Genomic DNA, 15881 nt, shown 5'->3' on the forward strand with positions numbered 1-15881 from the left:
AGTAATTTTCTGCTAATTCTTTTCTCCTTTTTCTTTTCCGGGGAGGGTAGCTGATCCAGTGGTAGAAGAGAAAAAGAATATTTACTGGGAATGGAATTTTGCAGCATCTACTGATGCAGTTGCAATTATCAGGCTGCTTTGCAATTATTAGGCTGCTACTATATTTCTAATCAAAATAATTTTGATCTTTTTTTATTTTGGAAAACATTGTTTGGATGAAAAAAGCATCTGAATTATTACTTCTCTTAGTTGGTTGTGACTTTTTCAAGGAATTGACAATGAAAATCATAGACAAAAGGTGAACTCAATACCCTGTCTGAAGATGAAAACATATTACGAGTATTTCTTTTGGAGAATTAGTTTAAAGTATCTTCGTTTTATTTGTTGCGACTTCCTTTGTAACTTTTTTGTTTAAATGAGGCTTTTTCGTATATATACCATATATGAAACTATATTACCAAATATCTTCATAGTTTGCTTATTATCCTTCATGTTAATGGTATTTCTACCTAATATATACAATGCATTAAATAAGGAATCACTGTAGCTTTATGATTCCTTATTTTGCGCGCTAAAAAGGGGGAATTAAATATTTTCCAGATCTTCCCCAACGCAAATGACGCACATTCCATAATTATCGTCGGCTTCACTCTGATCTTCCACAACGCAGAACAAGATTTTTCATACTCTGTTTTTGCGATACACTCTGTTTCCAGAAATTCTCTCTACATCTCTCTCTATTTCTCAATCGCAAATTTGAGTAATACAAAGCAAATGAAAAGAGAGTAGCAATTCCACCATTGACAGCCAGTAAAAAGCTTGAAAGCTTTGAATTCAAATTTGGGTTTTCAAAAATCATTATTTGTTTGGATTGGGTGTTGTTGAAAATAATCGGGAATATGGTTTGGAGTTTATATCTAAATTTTGAGGGGTTTTGGTGAAGATTAGACTTGGTTTTGACTGAATTTCAGATTGAAACTCGAAGAAGAAGAAGAAGACATATTGAAGAAATTGTAGATAAATTATAGATAATTTGTAGATAAATTGTAGATTATTTGTATTTTGATTGTAGATGCTTTATTTTCTGTTTTCACAAATAAAAAACAGCTAAAACTTCTACAAATCTTCTGGAAAAACGCAATTATGTCAAAAATCCCAATTAAACTACAATCGAATGGGAATTGGGATATTAAAATTCAATATACCCAGTTTGTAGATATTTTGCAGATGAATTGTAGATTATTTGTATTCTGATTGTAGATGCTTTGTTTTCTGTTTTCACAAATAAAAAACGACTAAAACTTCTACAAATCTTCTGAAAAAACGCAATTATGTCGAAAATCTCAATTAAACTACAATCAATTGGGAATTGGAATATTAAAATTCAATATACCCAGTTTGTAGATATTTTGTAGATGAATTGTAGATTATTTGTATTCTGATTGTAGATGCATTTTTTTTTCTGTTTTCACAAATCCAAAACGACTAAAACTTCTACAAAATCTTCTGCAAAAAACGCAATTATATCGAAAATACCAGTTAAGCTACAATTGAATGGGAATTGGGATATTAAAATTCAATGTACCCAGTTTGTAGATTCTTCCACCATTGCAAAAGCTCAGTTTGTCGACATTCTCTATGTGGCATAGGAATGTAAAAATTCCATATATATAGAGAGAGAGACCATTCAAAAATAAATTCTTCTATTTCCTATTATGCATGAATTGTTAAGATGATCTCTAAGTGCGTCTGCGCACTGTAATAAGCTTGTACTATATTTATTAATTTTTAAGAAAGCTGATGTCGATTTTATGGATTCATCTACGTCTACAATTTTTGGGCAGCTTATGGCTCACTTTTTGCTCAATATTTGAATCTGGAAATTACTTGCCATAAGTAAGCAGTTCAATTTAAATGACGCTTTTCATTTTGAAGATTTTCAAGCATTAACATCTAATGCACCTTTTCTTTTGAATTTATCTTTTTTAGTATTAATATCTTAATATATTTTCTACTATTACCTACAGTTAAATTAATTTATCTTAAACTCGTAGTCCAATAGTATAACAAAAATGAATTTTTGGGAGAGAGAGAAACGTGGGATGACTGGGGATACTTATCTATACAGATTCCTTTAATTAAGGAGTAAAAAACGTATAATTAATTATACCCTTAATTAATTATGGTATAGAATTGATAATTTGGTATACTAAGTGTAATTAAGTCAAACCTTAAACATTGAGGGTAATAAGGTTTCCTATGTGGCATAGGAATGTAAAATTTCCTTTTAAAATTATATACTGTACTATCTTATCACATTTAAAATTAATTACTGGATATTGAATAATTCAGTTACTCCCTTTATTCCAATTTATATTATTTTTATCTTAAATGTGTCATAAAAAAGTCGCATGTTTTAAAACTAATTCATATCAGCATCTTCGTTTTATTTTTGTACGGGTTCATCACTTGATATAAAAAGTTTGTACTAAAAAATGAAATATGTGGTACCAATTTTCATTTAAACAGGTAATTTCGATACTATGCATATATTGAGATTATGTGTCAAAAAACTCCTTTTCTTTTTATGATGTTAGTGATTGTCTCGTACAGTTAACAGTTGAAAACAAACATCTGCAACAACTTCACATCTCAAGTCCGAGTTTAGTTGAAATGACCCAGGTCTCGTGTCTGTGTTCCTAGGTATGGTTGTACTTTGTGAAGAATATATATAAAGTGTAAGCTTGATTACCTGCATGACATTTTTGTTGGATTTTTTTTTTTTTTGGTAATTAAATTTCTTTTTACCAGGGAAAATATTTACAAGTATAGCAAGAACCCTCAAAACTCACATAGATTTGGACATGCAGCCCCATATCTAGTGTCCTCATAACTACATAGCTACTCACCTACAAACTATGGATAAAAATTGAAATTCTGTAAATGTCTCGCTATCTTAGAATTTAACATTCCACGATAGTGCACTTCTTGGATTATCAGTTTGATCATTTCCTCACTGCTTCTTTGTGTTCCTCTGAAGGTTCTCCAGTTTCGTTCCTGCCAAATATAATAAACAGCACAAACGAGTACCATTCTGAATGTTGCACACATTTGCTTCTTTCCTGATCCATGCCTTATTGCCCACTGTTTTTCAGCATCCCATCCTTGTACATTCCTTTGTATCCCCATCCATTGTAGCAGTTTACGCCATATACTTGCTGAGTAGTTGCATTGAAAGAACAGGTGCTCATGACTTTCTGCTACACTTTCACATAATGAGCATGCTGAACTTATTGCTATGCCCCATCCCAGTAATCTGTCTCTTGTATATAATCTTTCCAGGATTGCCAAGTGCAAAATGAATCTCCATTTAGGACTTGCCCAGTTGTTACACAGTACTCTCCTCCACTCCACTTTAGGTAGATCACCTCTCAACTTGTTATATATCAATCTGATGGAGTACTTCTTCATGCTCAACACTTCTTCAATTGCTATGTTGGCCTCAGTTAAGTATTTACCAGCTCCCAGAATTTTTTGTATCAATCATGAAGCTTGGTTAGCTTTCACTTGCCATATTACTTGCCTCTTGATGTAGTAAGCATGAATCCACTGTATCCACAATCTATCCTTCTTCATGTTTGGATTCCACAGTTGTTTGATTAGTGCAGCTCTATTCTATATAACCATATCTGTGATATTCAGACCCCCTGCAGATTGTGGCCAACATAACTGTCTCCAAGCTACTAAGGCTTTTGCTTTGGTTTTCTGTTTCACCTGTCCACAGAAACCTCTTGCAAATTGTCTCAATTACTTGTAAGATCTTCTTAGGTAGAGGGAATATCTGTGACCAAAATGATTGGATAACAAACAGAACACTCTTGATCAGCTGTAACCTGCCTGTTTAAGACAGAAACTTTACTGTCCAGTTTTTGATTCTGCCTAACATCTTATCCAGTAAAGCTTGGCATTGAGTAATAGATAATGTTTTACTACTCAATGGGACTCCCAAGTATCTGAAAGGCAAAGAGCCTTTAGAAAAACCTAAGCACTGAATAATGTTTTGCTGATATCTTCAGTAACCCCTCCAAAGTAGATACAACTTTTTTCCTGATTAGCAATCAGTCCTGAAGCCTTTGAAAACTGTTGAAAACATTCATACAATAGCTGTATAGACACCACATCTCCTCTGCAAAACAACAACAAGTCATCTGCAAAACTGAGTTGGATTATATTCAGCTTCTCACACCTAGGATGGTAATTAAAGTCAGGTTTCTCTCTAAGAGTCTTCAAGATCCTTGTAAGATATTCCATAGCTAGCTCAAACAAGTATGGTGATAATGGATCACCTTGTCTAACTCCTCTCTTAGCATCAAAAGGAGTTGTTGGCTTTCCATTAACCACAATAGCATAAGACACTGTAGTAACACATGCCATGATCCAAGAAAGAAATTTCCCTTGGATATTCAATTCTGCAAGTATTTGTTCAAGGAAACACCATTCTACAGAATTATGCGCCTTTTGCATATCAATTTTGACCATTCATCTTGGTGACACACCTTTTCTCCCATATCCTTTAACAAGTTCATGTCCCAGTAGAACATTGTCACTCAGTATTCTCCCTGGTACAAATGCTGCCTGACTCAGATCAACTAAGACTCCCATTACTGACTGCAGCCTATTTGTGAGCATTTTGGAAATAATTTTGTAAACTATAGTGCAACAGGATATTGGCCTAAACTGCTTTATAGAAGAAGAATTTTTCACTTTTGGGATCAAAGTAACTGTTGTCCTATTTACTGGCTTATACATTATACCATCATCAAAGAACTTCAGAACAACTTCTGTAATGTCTTTTCCAATTATATGCCAAGTCTTCTTGTAGAAGTAGGCATTGAAACCATCTCCACCTGGAGCCTTTGAGTCACCAATCCCCTGCAAGGCTGTCTGCACATCTTCCTTAGTAAAAAGGGCCTATAAGTTGAAGCTGCTGTGATCTTGTAAGTCTTGGACCATTCCTCATTATGCTAGGATTAATAGTAGGCATGTTACTAGTTGATCTCCCTAATAACCCTTCATAGACCCCCACTATCTCCGGTTCAATACCCTCTGGATTGCTGATCACTCTTCTATTGCTATCTGTTAAACTTTTTAGGGAAAAGGGTCAAAATTGTTCCTCTACTATTGTTTATTGGTTGCTTGTGCCACCCGTTACACTTTTCGGCCATTCTCGTCCCTACCGTTAACAAAGTTTGCAAAATTACCCCTAACGCTAATGTCCCTCCACTGTGGCAGCTGACCCCATCAATTTTATCCACGTCAGCTTCCATGTCAGCTGCCATGTCATCGACCCCACCAAATTAAAACCCTAACATAAACGAGCCCCACTCCTCACCTCTCCACCCTTTCTCTCATCTTCTCTCCCACACCTCATACCAAAATCGCCGGAAACCATGGCATTTCGCCGGAAAATTTTCAACGGGCAGAACTAACCTCCACGGTACTGCCCTACTAGCTCCCCTCTTCGTCTCCTTTCTCCTTCTTCATGTTTCATCATTCAAACAACAACCCCGTTCTCCGGCAAGAAATTCAAATCAACTCACACAGACAAAGACCCTTCATTCTCCCTCAGAATCTTTCAAAAAATAATTTTCACATGATTGATACAAATAATTTTCAAACCTACGACCATTCAATATTAGAACAACTTCCAAAAGACCTTTTCAAATATGAAACTCTTAAAGTTCAACAATGGTGAAGCCGATGAACCACGTTTAAGTTAATTTTCAACTGGGTTTTACAAAATTTCAATCCTATAACAGTTACCAAATCAGTCCTCAAGGTTTAATTCAACCTCATATGCATAAAATCCCAACCCAGGATGAGGCTTTAAGTTTTCGATGATGTGCTTCCAAATCTCTTACTTGAATCTGACCCAGCAGTAATGAACACATGAATTTAATTCAAAATCTGAAAATTCAAATATAATCATGTTATTTCATTTTGGCAAGATTGTTTGTTGGATTTTCTGGTTCTGGTTGAAATTGGTATGAAGGAGGGGACATGGTGATTTGATGAGGAAGAAAGAGATGTAAAGTAAAAGAGAAAGAAGGTGGAATAAAAATAGAAGTAAAAATTAAAAATTAACGGATTTGGAAAGAAAATAGGTCTGGTATGGTCTATGGATTAAAAAAATGGTGGATTTTAAGTTGGAATCGGGTATTAAAATTAAGGGTGAGTGAATGGCCCCATAACTTGACCCATTTTATGGTGAATGACATGGTGTCATCTGACTTGACCCATTTTATTTGAGGATTAAATTACTTCCCATGCTAACATGGCATTTTATTTGGTGGGACCTGCTGACATGGACAAAATATTAGAGGGGTCAGCTGCCACAGTGGAGGGACGTTAGGGTTAGGGGTAATTTTGCAAACTTTGTTAACGGTAGGGACGAGAATGGCCGAAAAGTGTAACGGGTGGCACAAGCAACCAATAAACAATAGTAGAGGGGCAATTTTGACCCTTTGCCCAACTTTTTATTTTATTCTGTGCTACTCTCCCTCTCATGCTTGCAAAGAAAAAAGCTGTGTTGGAATCACCTAGCTGAAGCCATTGTATTCGGGACCTTTGCTTATAGATGCTCTCTTCTATATTACTCCATTTCTCTAGTTGCTGCTTTGTGTTTCTCTCCACCTCAGACATATTAGCTGCTGTGTTAGTTGTTCTCATATGTGCTTGAATATTCGATAATTCTTCCCTTAACTGTTGCACCTTCTTTGTTGTATTGGAGAACTCTCTTTTGTTTAAACTTTTCATCTCTTCTTTGATCTGCTTCAGATTATACCATATATCCTTCATATTTCTATTCTCCTTTTTCCAGCTGCTTCTAATTATCTCTTCAAACTCTGAATGTTCAGTGAGACAGTTGAAAAACTTGAAAGGTCTCCCTTTATACTCCATTCCTGCCTCTACCTCTATACATAAAGGAGAGTGATCAAAGAAGTGAGGATCCATCACAACAACTTGTAATGGTGGCATATTCATCATCCACTTTGAATTTACAATAGCTCTATTAATTCTACTAAACACATGGCTGTTTGTCCATGTGTATGTTCTTCCCACAGTTCTTAGTTCATTTAACCTGCAAAGTATTTGGGAAGAGAATGCTTTGTCCCTCATTGAAAAAATAAAAAATGGAAGAAATGTTTCAAAAAGAGTTTTTGACCAATATTATCCCTTATAATTGAGGGTAGGTCTATTTTGGTCCCTCAAATATAACCCTGAGCATATTTAGTCCCTTAATATGCTAAAGTCGAGCACATATCTCACTGATAGAATGTATTCAAAAACTAACGGTGTTAACTAACTCTGATTCATGAAGTAAAACGTCTCCTCTCCTTTTATTGGATAACGCAAATTATCACTTTAATTCCTTATATTTAGTAATGTCTTCTAAAATTTTGACCTTGAAAATATCCCATTTTGTGCTAGTTTTCAATGAGAAAATGGCACCGTATAGACGCTATAAAATAATTTATTAAATTTGTATATTATTTTGTATATATATACATTTTGTATGTTAATATACAAAAATTATATAAATTTTATACTTTTTCGGCTACCAGATGTAAATAGTTTCTGGCGCGGGCTAAAAGTGATGATACAATCTGGTTATTCGTTTGCTTCAATAATATGCATAGAGATGATCTTGGCAGCTCTATTTTTTCAAATTTTAACTTCTCTTTTTGGAAAAATCAACTGAAATTTTTAAAAATAAAAAGTTTCAACGTTAAAATTTTATATTTATCAGCTCGGTACTATTAGTGGGTGTTGATTTATAAAATATTTTTGATAAGTAAATTAAAAAGACGGTGAGTGTCGAAACCAACCTCGTAATTAATCACGGGCAGATTCTGTCATTGAGACTAAAGTTGCTCCACTTTAGTATACTTAAGGGACAAATATGCTCAAGGTTATATTTGAGTGACCAAAATATACCTACTCTCAAAGATAAGGGACAATACTGGGCAAAAACTCTGTTTAAAAAAACTTCTTTGTCTTATATAGTTTGAATTTCTTAAGGGATTTTTTGGAGAGAAATTAGAATTTGACTATATTATTAATAGTTAAGATGAGATTGGGAACTTGGGCTAATTAAGTAGTCTGAAATTAATATTTTAGTCACCTATTATTTCTATTTATTAATTAAAATATTTTTAAATTAATTTCACAAAAAACATTTTTTAACAGTTTCTTATTTTAAATTCAAAATAGGTGACTATTGGTTTTAAAAGGTCTCGTTTGTGAAGAGATGAGTATGTTAATCCCAACAGACTCCTAGAGGTATTATAAATAGCCGTATAATCTCCAGACGTTGACTTTGACAGGGGAGATGAAAATAAATTCCTGTCTTTAGAAGTAAATCCCACTAAACTAGGGCAACCTTCGAACTGCCGCTGAATCCATGGGCAGGCAAGAGAGAACCAGGCGAACTGAAAGATCTTAGTAGCCAGAGGAAAAGAAAGTAAAAGTGATTCCCGAATGGTGCACCCTTGATGGCGAAATGGGACCTGCCTAAACCGTGAAAACGGGATTGTGGGAGAGCAATACAAGCGTCGTGCAGCTAGGTGAAGCAGCCCGAATGGAGCACCCTTGATGGCGAAAGTCCAGACCGATCCTAACATCATTTACGAGGACCCGGACGATGAAGCCTCCTCCTCAAATAAAGATGTCTCCGACACTACTCTCCCGGCAAGAACAACTTTTTCTATTACGAACGACAACTTCAGATTTCCATCTCTTTCTCTTCTACTTATTTCTACAAATCACAAATAACTTTTACTGTGGAAAATTCGAGTTAATTGTTGAAACTTGAATTTCAATAGCTTTGTAAAATCCTGGAGGAATTTTGCTTTTATCCCTGCAGTAACTTCACAGATTATAACCCCATTTATCTAACTTATGCTCATAAAATTTCAAACAACATTTGCTCGAACGTTTTCTGGAAAATTAACTTTAACAAGAAAAAATTGTGATATATATTTTCTCAAAAAAATGCCATATCTGAACGCTCTAGAATAAAGTTTAAGCATCAAAGGGTGTGACTGTGACCTAACTATTACATTACTCATTATATGTGCTAGTAGGAGGTAATAAATACCTAGTGAAATAATCAATCAAGGTGCGCTTCAAGTAGTGACGGAGTTAAGAATTCTGATAAGGGTAATAAAAAAAATTCAAAGTTGTCACACTTGGAACTTAATTAAACTTGTATTTTTCTTATGTTAAGGGAATTCAGAATTTTATATATGTATAAAAAATGTTGTTTTTCCTTATGCAGTATAACTATTTCGAGAAGGAGATTCAATTAAATCCCCTTGATCACATGATGTGTCTCCTCACTAGCTGGCTTGAGCACTACCGTCATAAAAATAAATAAATTAAGATTAACAAGTTCGAAATATTATTCAAAATGTTGCTTAAAAGATAAAGAGAAGTTTCTCTTTTCTTCTTTGGTAACGGCAGGGTTTGCAAAATGCTCCCATGCCTTGAATGATTCTGCACAATAAGAAAAAATTACCTAACATTTTTCTTTTTACCAAAGGTACGAGAAATCACCTGCATAAATACAAGAACAAAGAAAGCCATAGACATGGAGGAAATTATGGGGGAGATTTTAGTTGTGCCATTTTTTGGACAAGGCCATGTTTTCCCATTAACGGAGTTTTGCAAGAAACTTTCCTCTTTCCGTTTCAAAACTACACTCATCATTTCTTCTGATATCTCCTCCTCCTTGCTCCGCCACCCATTCGTCAACGTCGCCGCCGTTGACGCCCCATTACCACCGCCTCCTAAACCTGGAAAATTTGATCCTCAGCCTCTTATGTTGCATTTCAATCAAATGAGACAAGGCATGGAAACTATGTTAACAACCAGAGTCAAAAACAAGTTTGCAACTTCAGTTGTTTGTGCCATAGTTGATACCATGATGTTGTCACATATTGAAGATATTTTCACCAGATTTCAGGTACCTTTTAGAAAGGGACTAAAATGCTTACCCTCTTTTCATGTTTACATTAAGCCAATCAATGATTTCTTTAATAGCTAAACATTAATTACAGTAAAAATATATACTCTCTCCGTTTAAGTTTATATGGCAATAGTATTCATTCCTTTTTTTTTCCTTCTTAAACTACGTTCTTATCACTTTGCCACATTAATTTGAATAGAGAATACTTAATCATGAGTAACTGATAAATTTATGCACGAAAATAGTGCATGTCTTCAATACGTTCATAAGTTTAATGTAAATATCGGATAGAAATAAAGTTTTAATTATAATAAGAAAAGGGTGTGGCTCAGTCATAAATATTTTCTTATTTATATGTGTGTGTATACATTTTTCAAGAAAACAATGTGAGTGCAAAGTGGTTGGACAGCTTAAACTACTACCCAGCCTAGTTAGTTTTGTTATTGAGAAGATCTTTTTGCTATTTTTGTCCAACATTCAGTGTTTGTGTATTGTACATAACTCCATTTTTGGTAATAAAATCTAACTAATTACACACAATTTTTTTTTTGTCAAATATATCAATTTAAGACGTAAAGTAAATAAGGTAAAGTTTAAAACCAACATAATAATCCAGGATGATCTCACTGCAGGTACCTATTGTGGGTTTCTTCACTTGTGGCGCAGCTTGCCTTGCCATGGATTATGCGGCTTGGAAAGCCGATGTAGAATGTATCAAACCGGGGGAAACCCGGTTTCTTCCTGAATTACCCAATGAAATGGCCATGGATTACGTTGATATAGTAAGGAGATCATTTGGTTCTGAGATTTCACGTACGAAGAAGAAATCATTTCCGACACAACCTGGTGACGAGCCACCATGGGTGGAAGAGGTAATGTTACTTGTTCAAAATAGTTGCCAATTTTTCTTGGAATATTATTCAAAGGTCATGTTTACACACATAGTACTATTTTATGTAATAGTGTCACATAAAATAGGATAGAACTAGTGAATAAGAGATTGTCTGTATTGTTTTCCAAATTAAATACTAATATATATCTCTAAAAGAAAAGTTGTTTTTACGTCTCAAATCTTTTTTTTTTCTCCAAACAGGTAAAGGTTACAGTTGCAATTCTTGTTAACACGTTCGTTGAACTGGAGCAACCATTCTTGGAATATTTAGCAAAACAAACAGGACTTCCAATTTGGGGCGTTGGCCCTATGTTGCCAGAAAAATTCTGGACACTCACTGCCTCAAGATCTCTTCTTCGCGATCGCGACATTAAAACAAATTCTAGTGAGAAAACAAATTACTCAGAAGATGAAGTACTCAATTGGCTAGACTCAAAGTCTCCTAGTTCAATCATTTACATTTCATTTGGTACTGATGTTGTGCCCACTTTGGAAGAACATGAAGAAATAGCAAAGGCACTAGAAGAGAGTTCAAGGCAAAATTTCATATGGGTAATCTCCAAAAATCAAGATTATTATCCTAATGGCTTGGAAACTCAAGTTGGGAAAAGGGGTTTGATAATTAATGGTTGGGCACCTCAATTATTGATACTAAGTCATTCGTCGACAGGTGGATTCTTGACTCATTGTGGATGGAGTTCGACTATGGAAGCGATTGGACAAGGGGTACCTTTATTGGCATGGCCTATTAGAGGTGACCAATTTTATAATGCAAAGTTGATAGTGTGTTATCTCAAAACTGGTCACATGGTATCTTCAATTAGAGAAAATATTGGGTTGAAAAGGGTTAAGAAGGAAGAAATAATACAAGGGGTCCAGAGATTAATGGAGGATAAACAAGTTCATAATCGAGTGAAGGATTTAAGTGACAAATTTAGAAATGGTTTTCCAATTAGTTCAGCAGCTTCTTTGCATGATTTCAAGGATTTTATTATGCAAGCAAAGTGAAGAGTGGAGGATGTTGAGGGTTTTGTCTGTGCTCTAGAGTAAGCTATCTTCAATTGATTTCTTAAGTCAACATTGAACCTAAATACTCCCAGCATCTATAATAAAATACTTCGTACCCTATGTCATAATTCTTTGTTATCAATCCACATTTATAGTACCGTTCTTGCTAGCAAATTGTCTCGTATTTGCTACTTATAAGTTTTTCGAGAAAGAAGGTCCACATGTATACCTTCACTTCTGATTATGATTTAAAAATATCCTCGTATTGAAGCTCTATTAAACCTCAATTATTAAAAAAATCAAACTAAAGTGAGCAAATTTGCTCAATTTCAAGTAACAAGTTTGACCAATTTCTCTTTTATTTATGAGGTTGTGTCCTTTTATCTTTTGCAAATGCTTTATGTTCATGTTCGTTTCTTATCAATTTCTATCTCACTTATTTTGTTCTGCTTAGCGAAAAAATACCTTGTGCATAAAAATTGACCACCTCATTAGGATTTCCTCGGGAATACAAGACGATCCTTAGAGAAACGAGGAATGGTATTAATCTCAAGTAAAACAAAAGACTTCAATTCTTTTTCATTATTACTCTATGAAAGATCGTTTTGTCGTACATCAATTAACTTTGACATAATACGCATGGATTTCAGTGTTGCAGATTTGTGCTGCATGTGATGTGAGAGGTGTAAGGTGTTACGTAGCTTGAGGATAAGAGTTGGAGAAAATGACAAATTAGTACTAACAATAGAAAAATCAAAAATACCATGCGTGTGGTAACGGAATTTGTTTTCCGTGACACATTTTAGGATTAATAATTTGGAGAACCACAATCGCAAACAAAGGGAAAATAAAATAAAATAAAAAAATAAAAATGTTTCAAGATGGAATTAGATATTTGTCCTAACCAATATGATAAAGAAGAAGAAAGTTAAGATCTCCAGTAACATGTATAAATGGAAGAGGAAAATAAATTAAAGCAGCATCTTGATTTTGTCAATGTAAGCATTTAATTTTTATTGGATTTAAATCCATAAAATAATTTGTACCATATTAAATTCAAGATATTGCTGTAAGCATTTACATTTTACCGAATTTAACTCGATAAAATAATGCAGACTATGTTTTAAATATATTAGTCCAAATAAATTTATTAGGCTAATATAATTGGATTAGTTATATAAGTCCAACATATATGGATTAAATAAAGGGGGTTTACCTAGCTATACTATAATAGAAACTTATTTACCACTTTTATTTAGGTTCCTTATTAATAGTTATATGCAAATCCATAAAAAAGAAGAAATTCAAGATCCCTTAAATCTAGCTTATCGGTTACATGACACTCAACCCCCATTTCCAAGAATTCCTCCTACATTTAAGATTCTTTCTTTTTCCAAAGGATTAAAAGATCATCTTTTCTCTTTCTTAACAATTAGCCAAAATTATTCTTACCTATGGTAAGAAATCTCGCTTACAAAAATCTTGCTTACCCAAAGTTATCCCCCCCCCCCCCTCCCAAAATTGTAGATTCTTTTCCTCTTCCAAAGCTTTTGAAATTCAATTTCTCTCTTTCGTACTATTCACCCAAAATCTCTATTTCTTATTGATATAATACGACGGAATTCGAAATATTGCTCTAGAATCAAGTTGTGGGTAAGTTTTGAATCTTGTTTTCTTTCTTTCTAAAATCTTTAGTGTATGTGACTTGTATATGATCCATCAATAGCCAAAATAATACTCGATACAATACTAATACAATTATAATACGATTCTATTAAATTTTTAGTGTAGAGTTGTGATTGAAACTTGAAGAAGATGAAGATCATAATTGTGTCACAATTTTTTAGAAAAGTATCGCGACTGTATTATAATTGTATATGTATCATAATTGTTGCAGGAATTGTATTATAAATGTATGATAATTGTATATTTATTGTGTATTGTTACGAGCAGTTGTGCATTCGTGACGAATTTCACAGTTTGTATCACAAGTATAATAATTGTATATTAATTTATTAGTATTGTATCAGGTATTATTTTGGGTATTAATATACCGGATACAAGTTAGATACAATAGTGATACAAGTATGATACATTTATATTTTAGGCATTGATGTATCTGATACAATTCAAATACAATTATAATATAGTTATCATACAATTATCATACAATTTTAGAATATTTTTTAATAATATAAAGTTGTAGGTAATGGTGGAAAGAAAGAAGATGGAGATTCTGGACGTAGATTAAGGGATTTTGATGTTAAAAAAAAGGAGAGAGAAGAGGAGGGGGAAAAAAAGGAAAGGATATAATTGAATCCCTTAATTGAAGGCACTAATAATGGAGTGAGAGTCTTTTAAGAGGCAATATATACAATTTGTAAGAAAAACCTAGATACTTTTAAAAAACTTCAAAACATAGAGAACATAGGTAAATAAGTTTCTAATATAGTATAGCTAGGTAAAAATCCCTTAAATAAATAAGTCTTAATCTATTTGGCTAGCCCATTTAATTGGGCTAAAGTGATGAGCCCACTTTATTAAGCCCAAGATGTCATCTTGCTAGAGGCCCAGTTTGGTGCCACGTGTCAAATGATGTGGCACGCCAAGTCTAACAGAAGAGCTAAAGGGGTCATGCCACATGTCATTATGACAAGACATGCCAAGTCAAATTAAAATGCCAATGAAACCGCGCCACGTGTGCAAGTGACATGGTCTGTCCAATCAAATGCGGACTTGTCACACTTCAATTTGATTGGTCAGAAAGAGTTTGTTGTTATCATAATTCTTCCCTTCCAAAATAATAAATAGGGGTATTCATAACTCAGAAAAGACACCAGAAGTTATAACAAGAAGCAAAAGAGAGCTCGTGGATCAAACGCCACAAATTTCTGTACAAGTTTCAAGCTTCAAGCAATCAAGTTCAAGTTCAAGAAATCAAGTTCAAGCTCAAGAACGAAGAACAAATCAAGTTCAATCTCAAGACGAGGAACAAACCAAGGTTCAAGGAGTACGAGTTCAAATTAAAGTTCGTGCTAATTGAACTCAAGATCATCGTTCGTGGCAACAAATATAGATTCAAGATCAAGCTCGAAAGCCCTTGAATTTATTTACTATTGCAAAGAAGAATCAGAGGATTCATAGAGATTGTAACACTCAAATATTCGAAATAAAATACTACGATTGTTGCAATATTTTTAGGTCTTGATTTTATTTTCTCGACGCAAATTTATTGTCCACAAATTCTGGCACGCCCAGTGGGACAATCTCTACCTCCCATCTCAACTTTTCAATCACCAAAGTTCAAGGACATTGAAATGGCTTCAAATAAAATCAACTCAAGTTCAACTTCCACCAATGCTACTAATTCCAGTTTCTATGCTGATGTGGAAAGCATCCTCGATGTTACCTTTGAAGCTTTGGACCAGTTACGAGGAGCAAAGCAAGCTCGTTAGGACAACAAGCACCCCAAGTGCCGTCTATATCAATCCCTGTTTTTGAATCTTCAAACTCAAAAGGAGCAAGATCTTCCACAAACGCACCTGAAGGAGGAAGCGATGTTGCTGAAAAGATCAAGAAAACTCTTGCTCTTCTTGACCTCTCCGGATCCAAGCACTCTACTATGAAGGAAGATGATGATGCTTCAAGTGATGGATACTCCCCACTTACACCACATAGCGTGAGACAATCAAGGATAAATCTGTGTGAAAATCCATGCTACTCTCCATCGTCCACGACAATCATGCAACCCATGGTGACAAACACTTCATCAGTGGAACAGAAGTTGGCAAACTTGACGGAAGCAATCGCTGGCTTGACCAAATGCATGCAAAATCAAGATGCTAGAATTGATAAGCTAACAGATAGGGTGTGAATATTGATAGAAGAAGAATTCACCCACGCACCTGGCAAGCTCCCAGAAGTTCCAGAGAGTGATTCTCTCCCAAGACA

General features: G+C 34.4%; 2 protein-coding genes across 2 annotated transcripts in view; both read left to right on the forward strand.

Moving 5' to 3' along the window:
- The window catches only part of LOC109219637 (cadmium-induced protein AS8), a 4990-nt gene extending 4659 nt beyond the window's left edge, over positions 1–331 (forward strand). Inside the window, exon 5 of the mRNA XM_019384110.1 lies at positions 51–331. The gene's annotated coding sequence lies outside the window, so the exon portion shown is untranslated. The remainder of the gene's footprint in view (positions 1–50) is intronic.
- Positions 332–9506: 9175 nt separating this feature from the next.
- LOC109219638 (scopoletin glucosyltransferase-like) lies at positions 9507–12192 on the forward strand. The gene is made up of 3 exons (XM_019384112.1): positions 9507–10027; positions 10663–10902; positions 11124–12192. The coding sequence occupies exons 1-3, from the start codon at positions 9653–9655 to the stop codon at positions 11928–11930; spliced, it is 1422 nt and encodes a 473-aa protein (XP_019239657.1). The 5' UTR covers positions 9507–9652; the 3' UTR covers positions 11931–12192.
- The last annotated feature ends 3689 nt before the right edge of the window (positions 12193–15881 follow it).

Source organism: Nicotiana attenuata, unplaced genomic scaffold (genome assembly GCF_001879085.1).
Source record: "Nicotiana attenuata strain UT unplaced genomic scaffold, NIATTr2, whole genome shotgun sequence".
NCBI lineage: Eukaryota > Viridiplantae > Streptophyta > Magnoliopsida > Solanales > Solanaceae > Nicotiana > Nicotiana attenuata.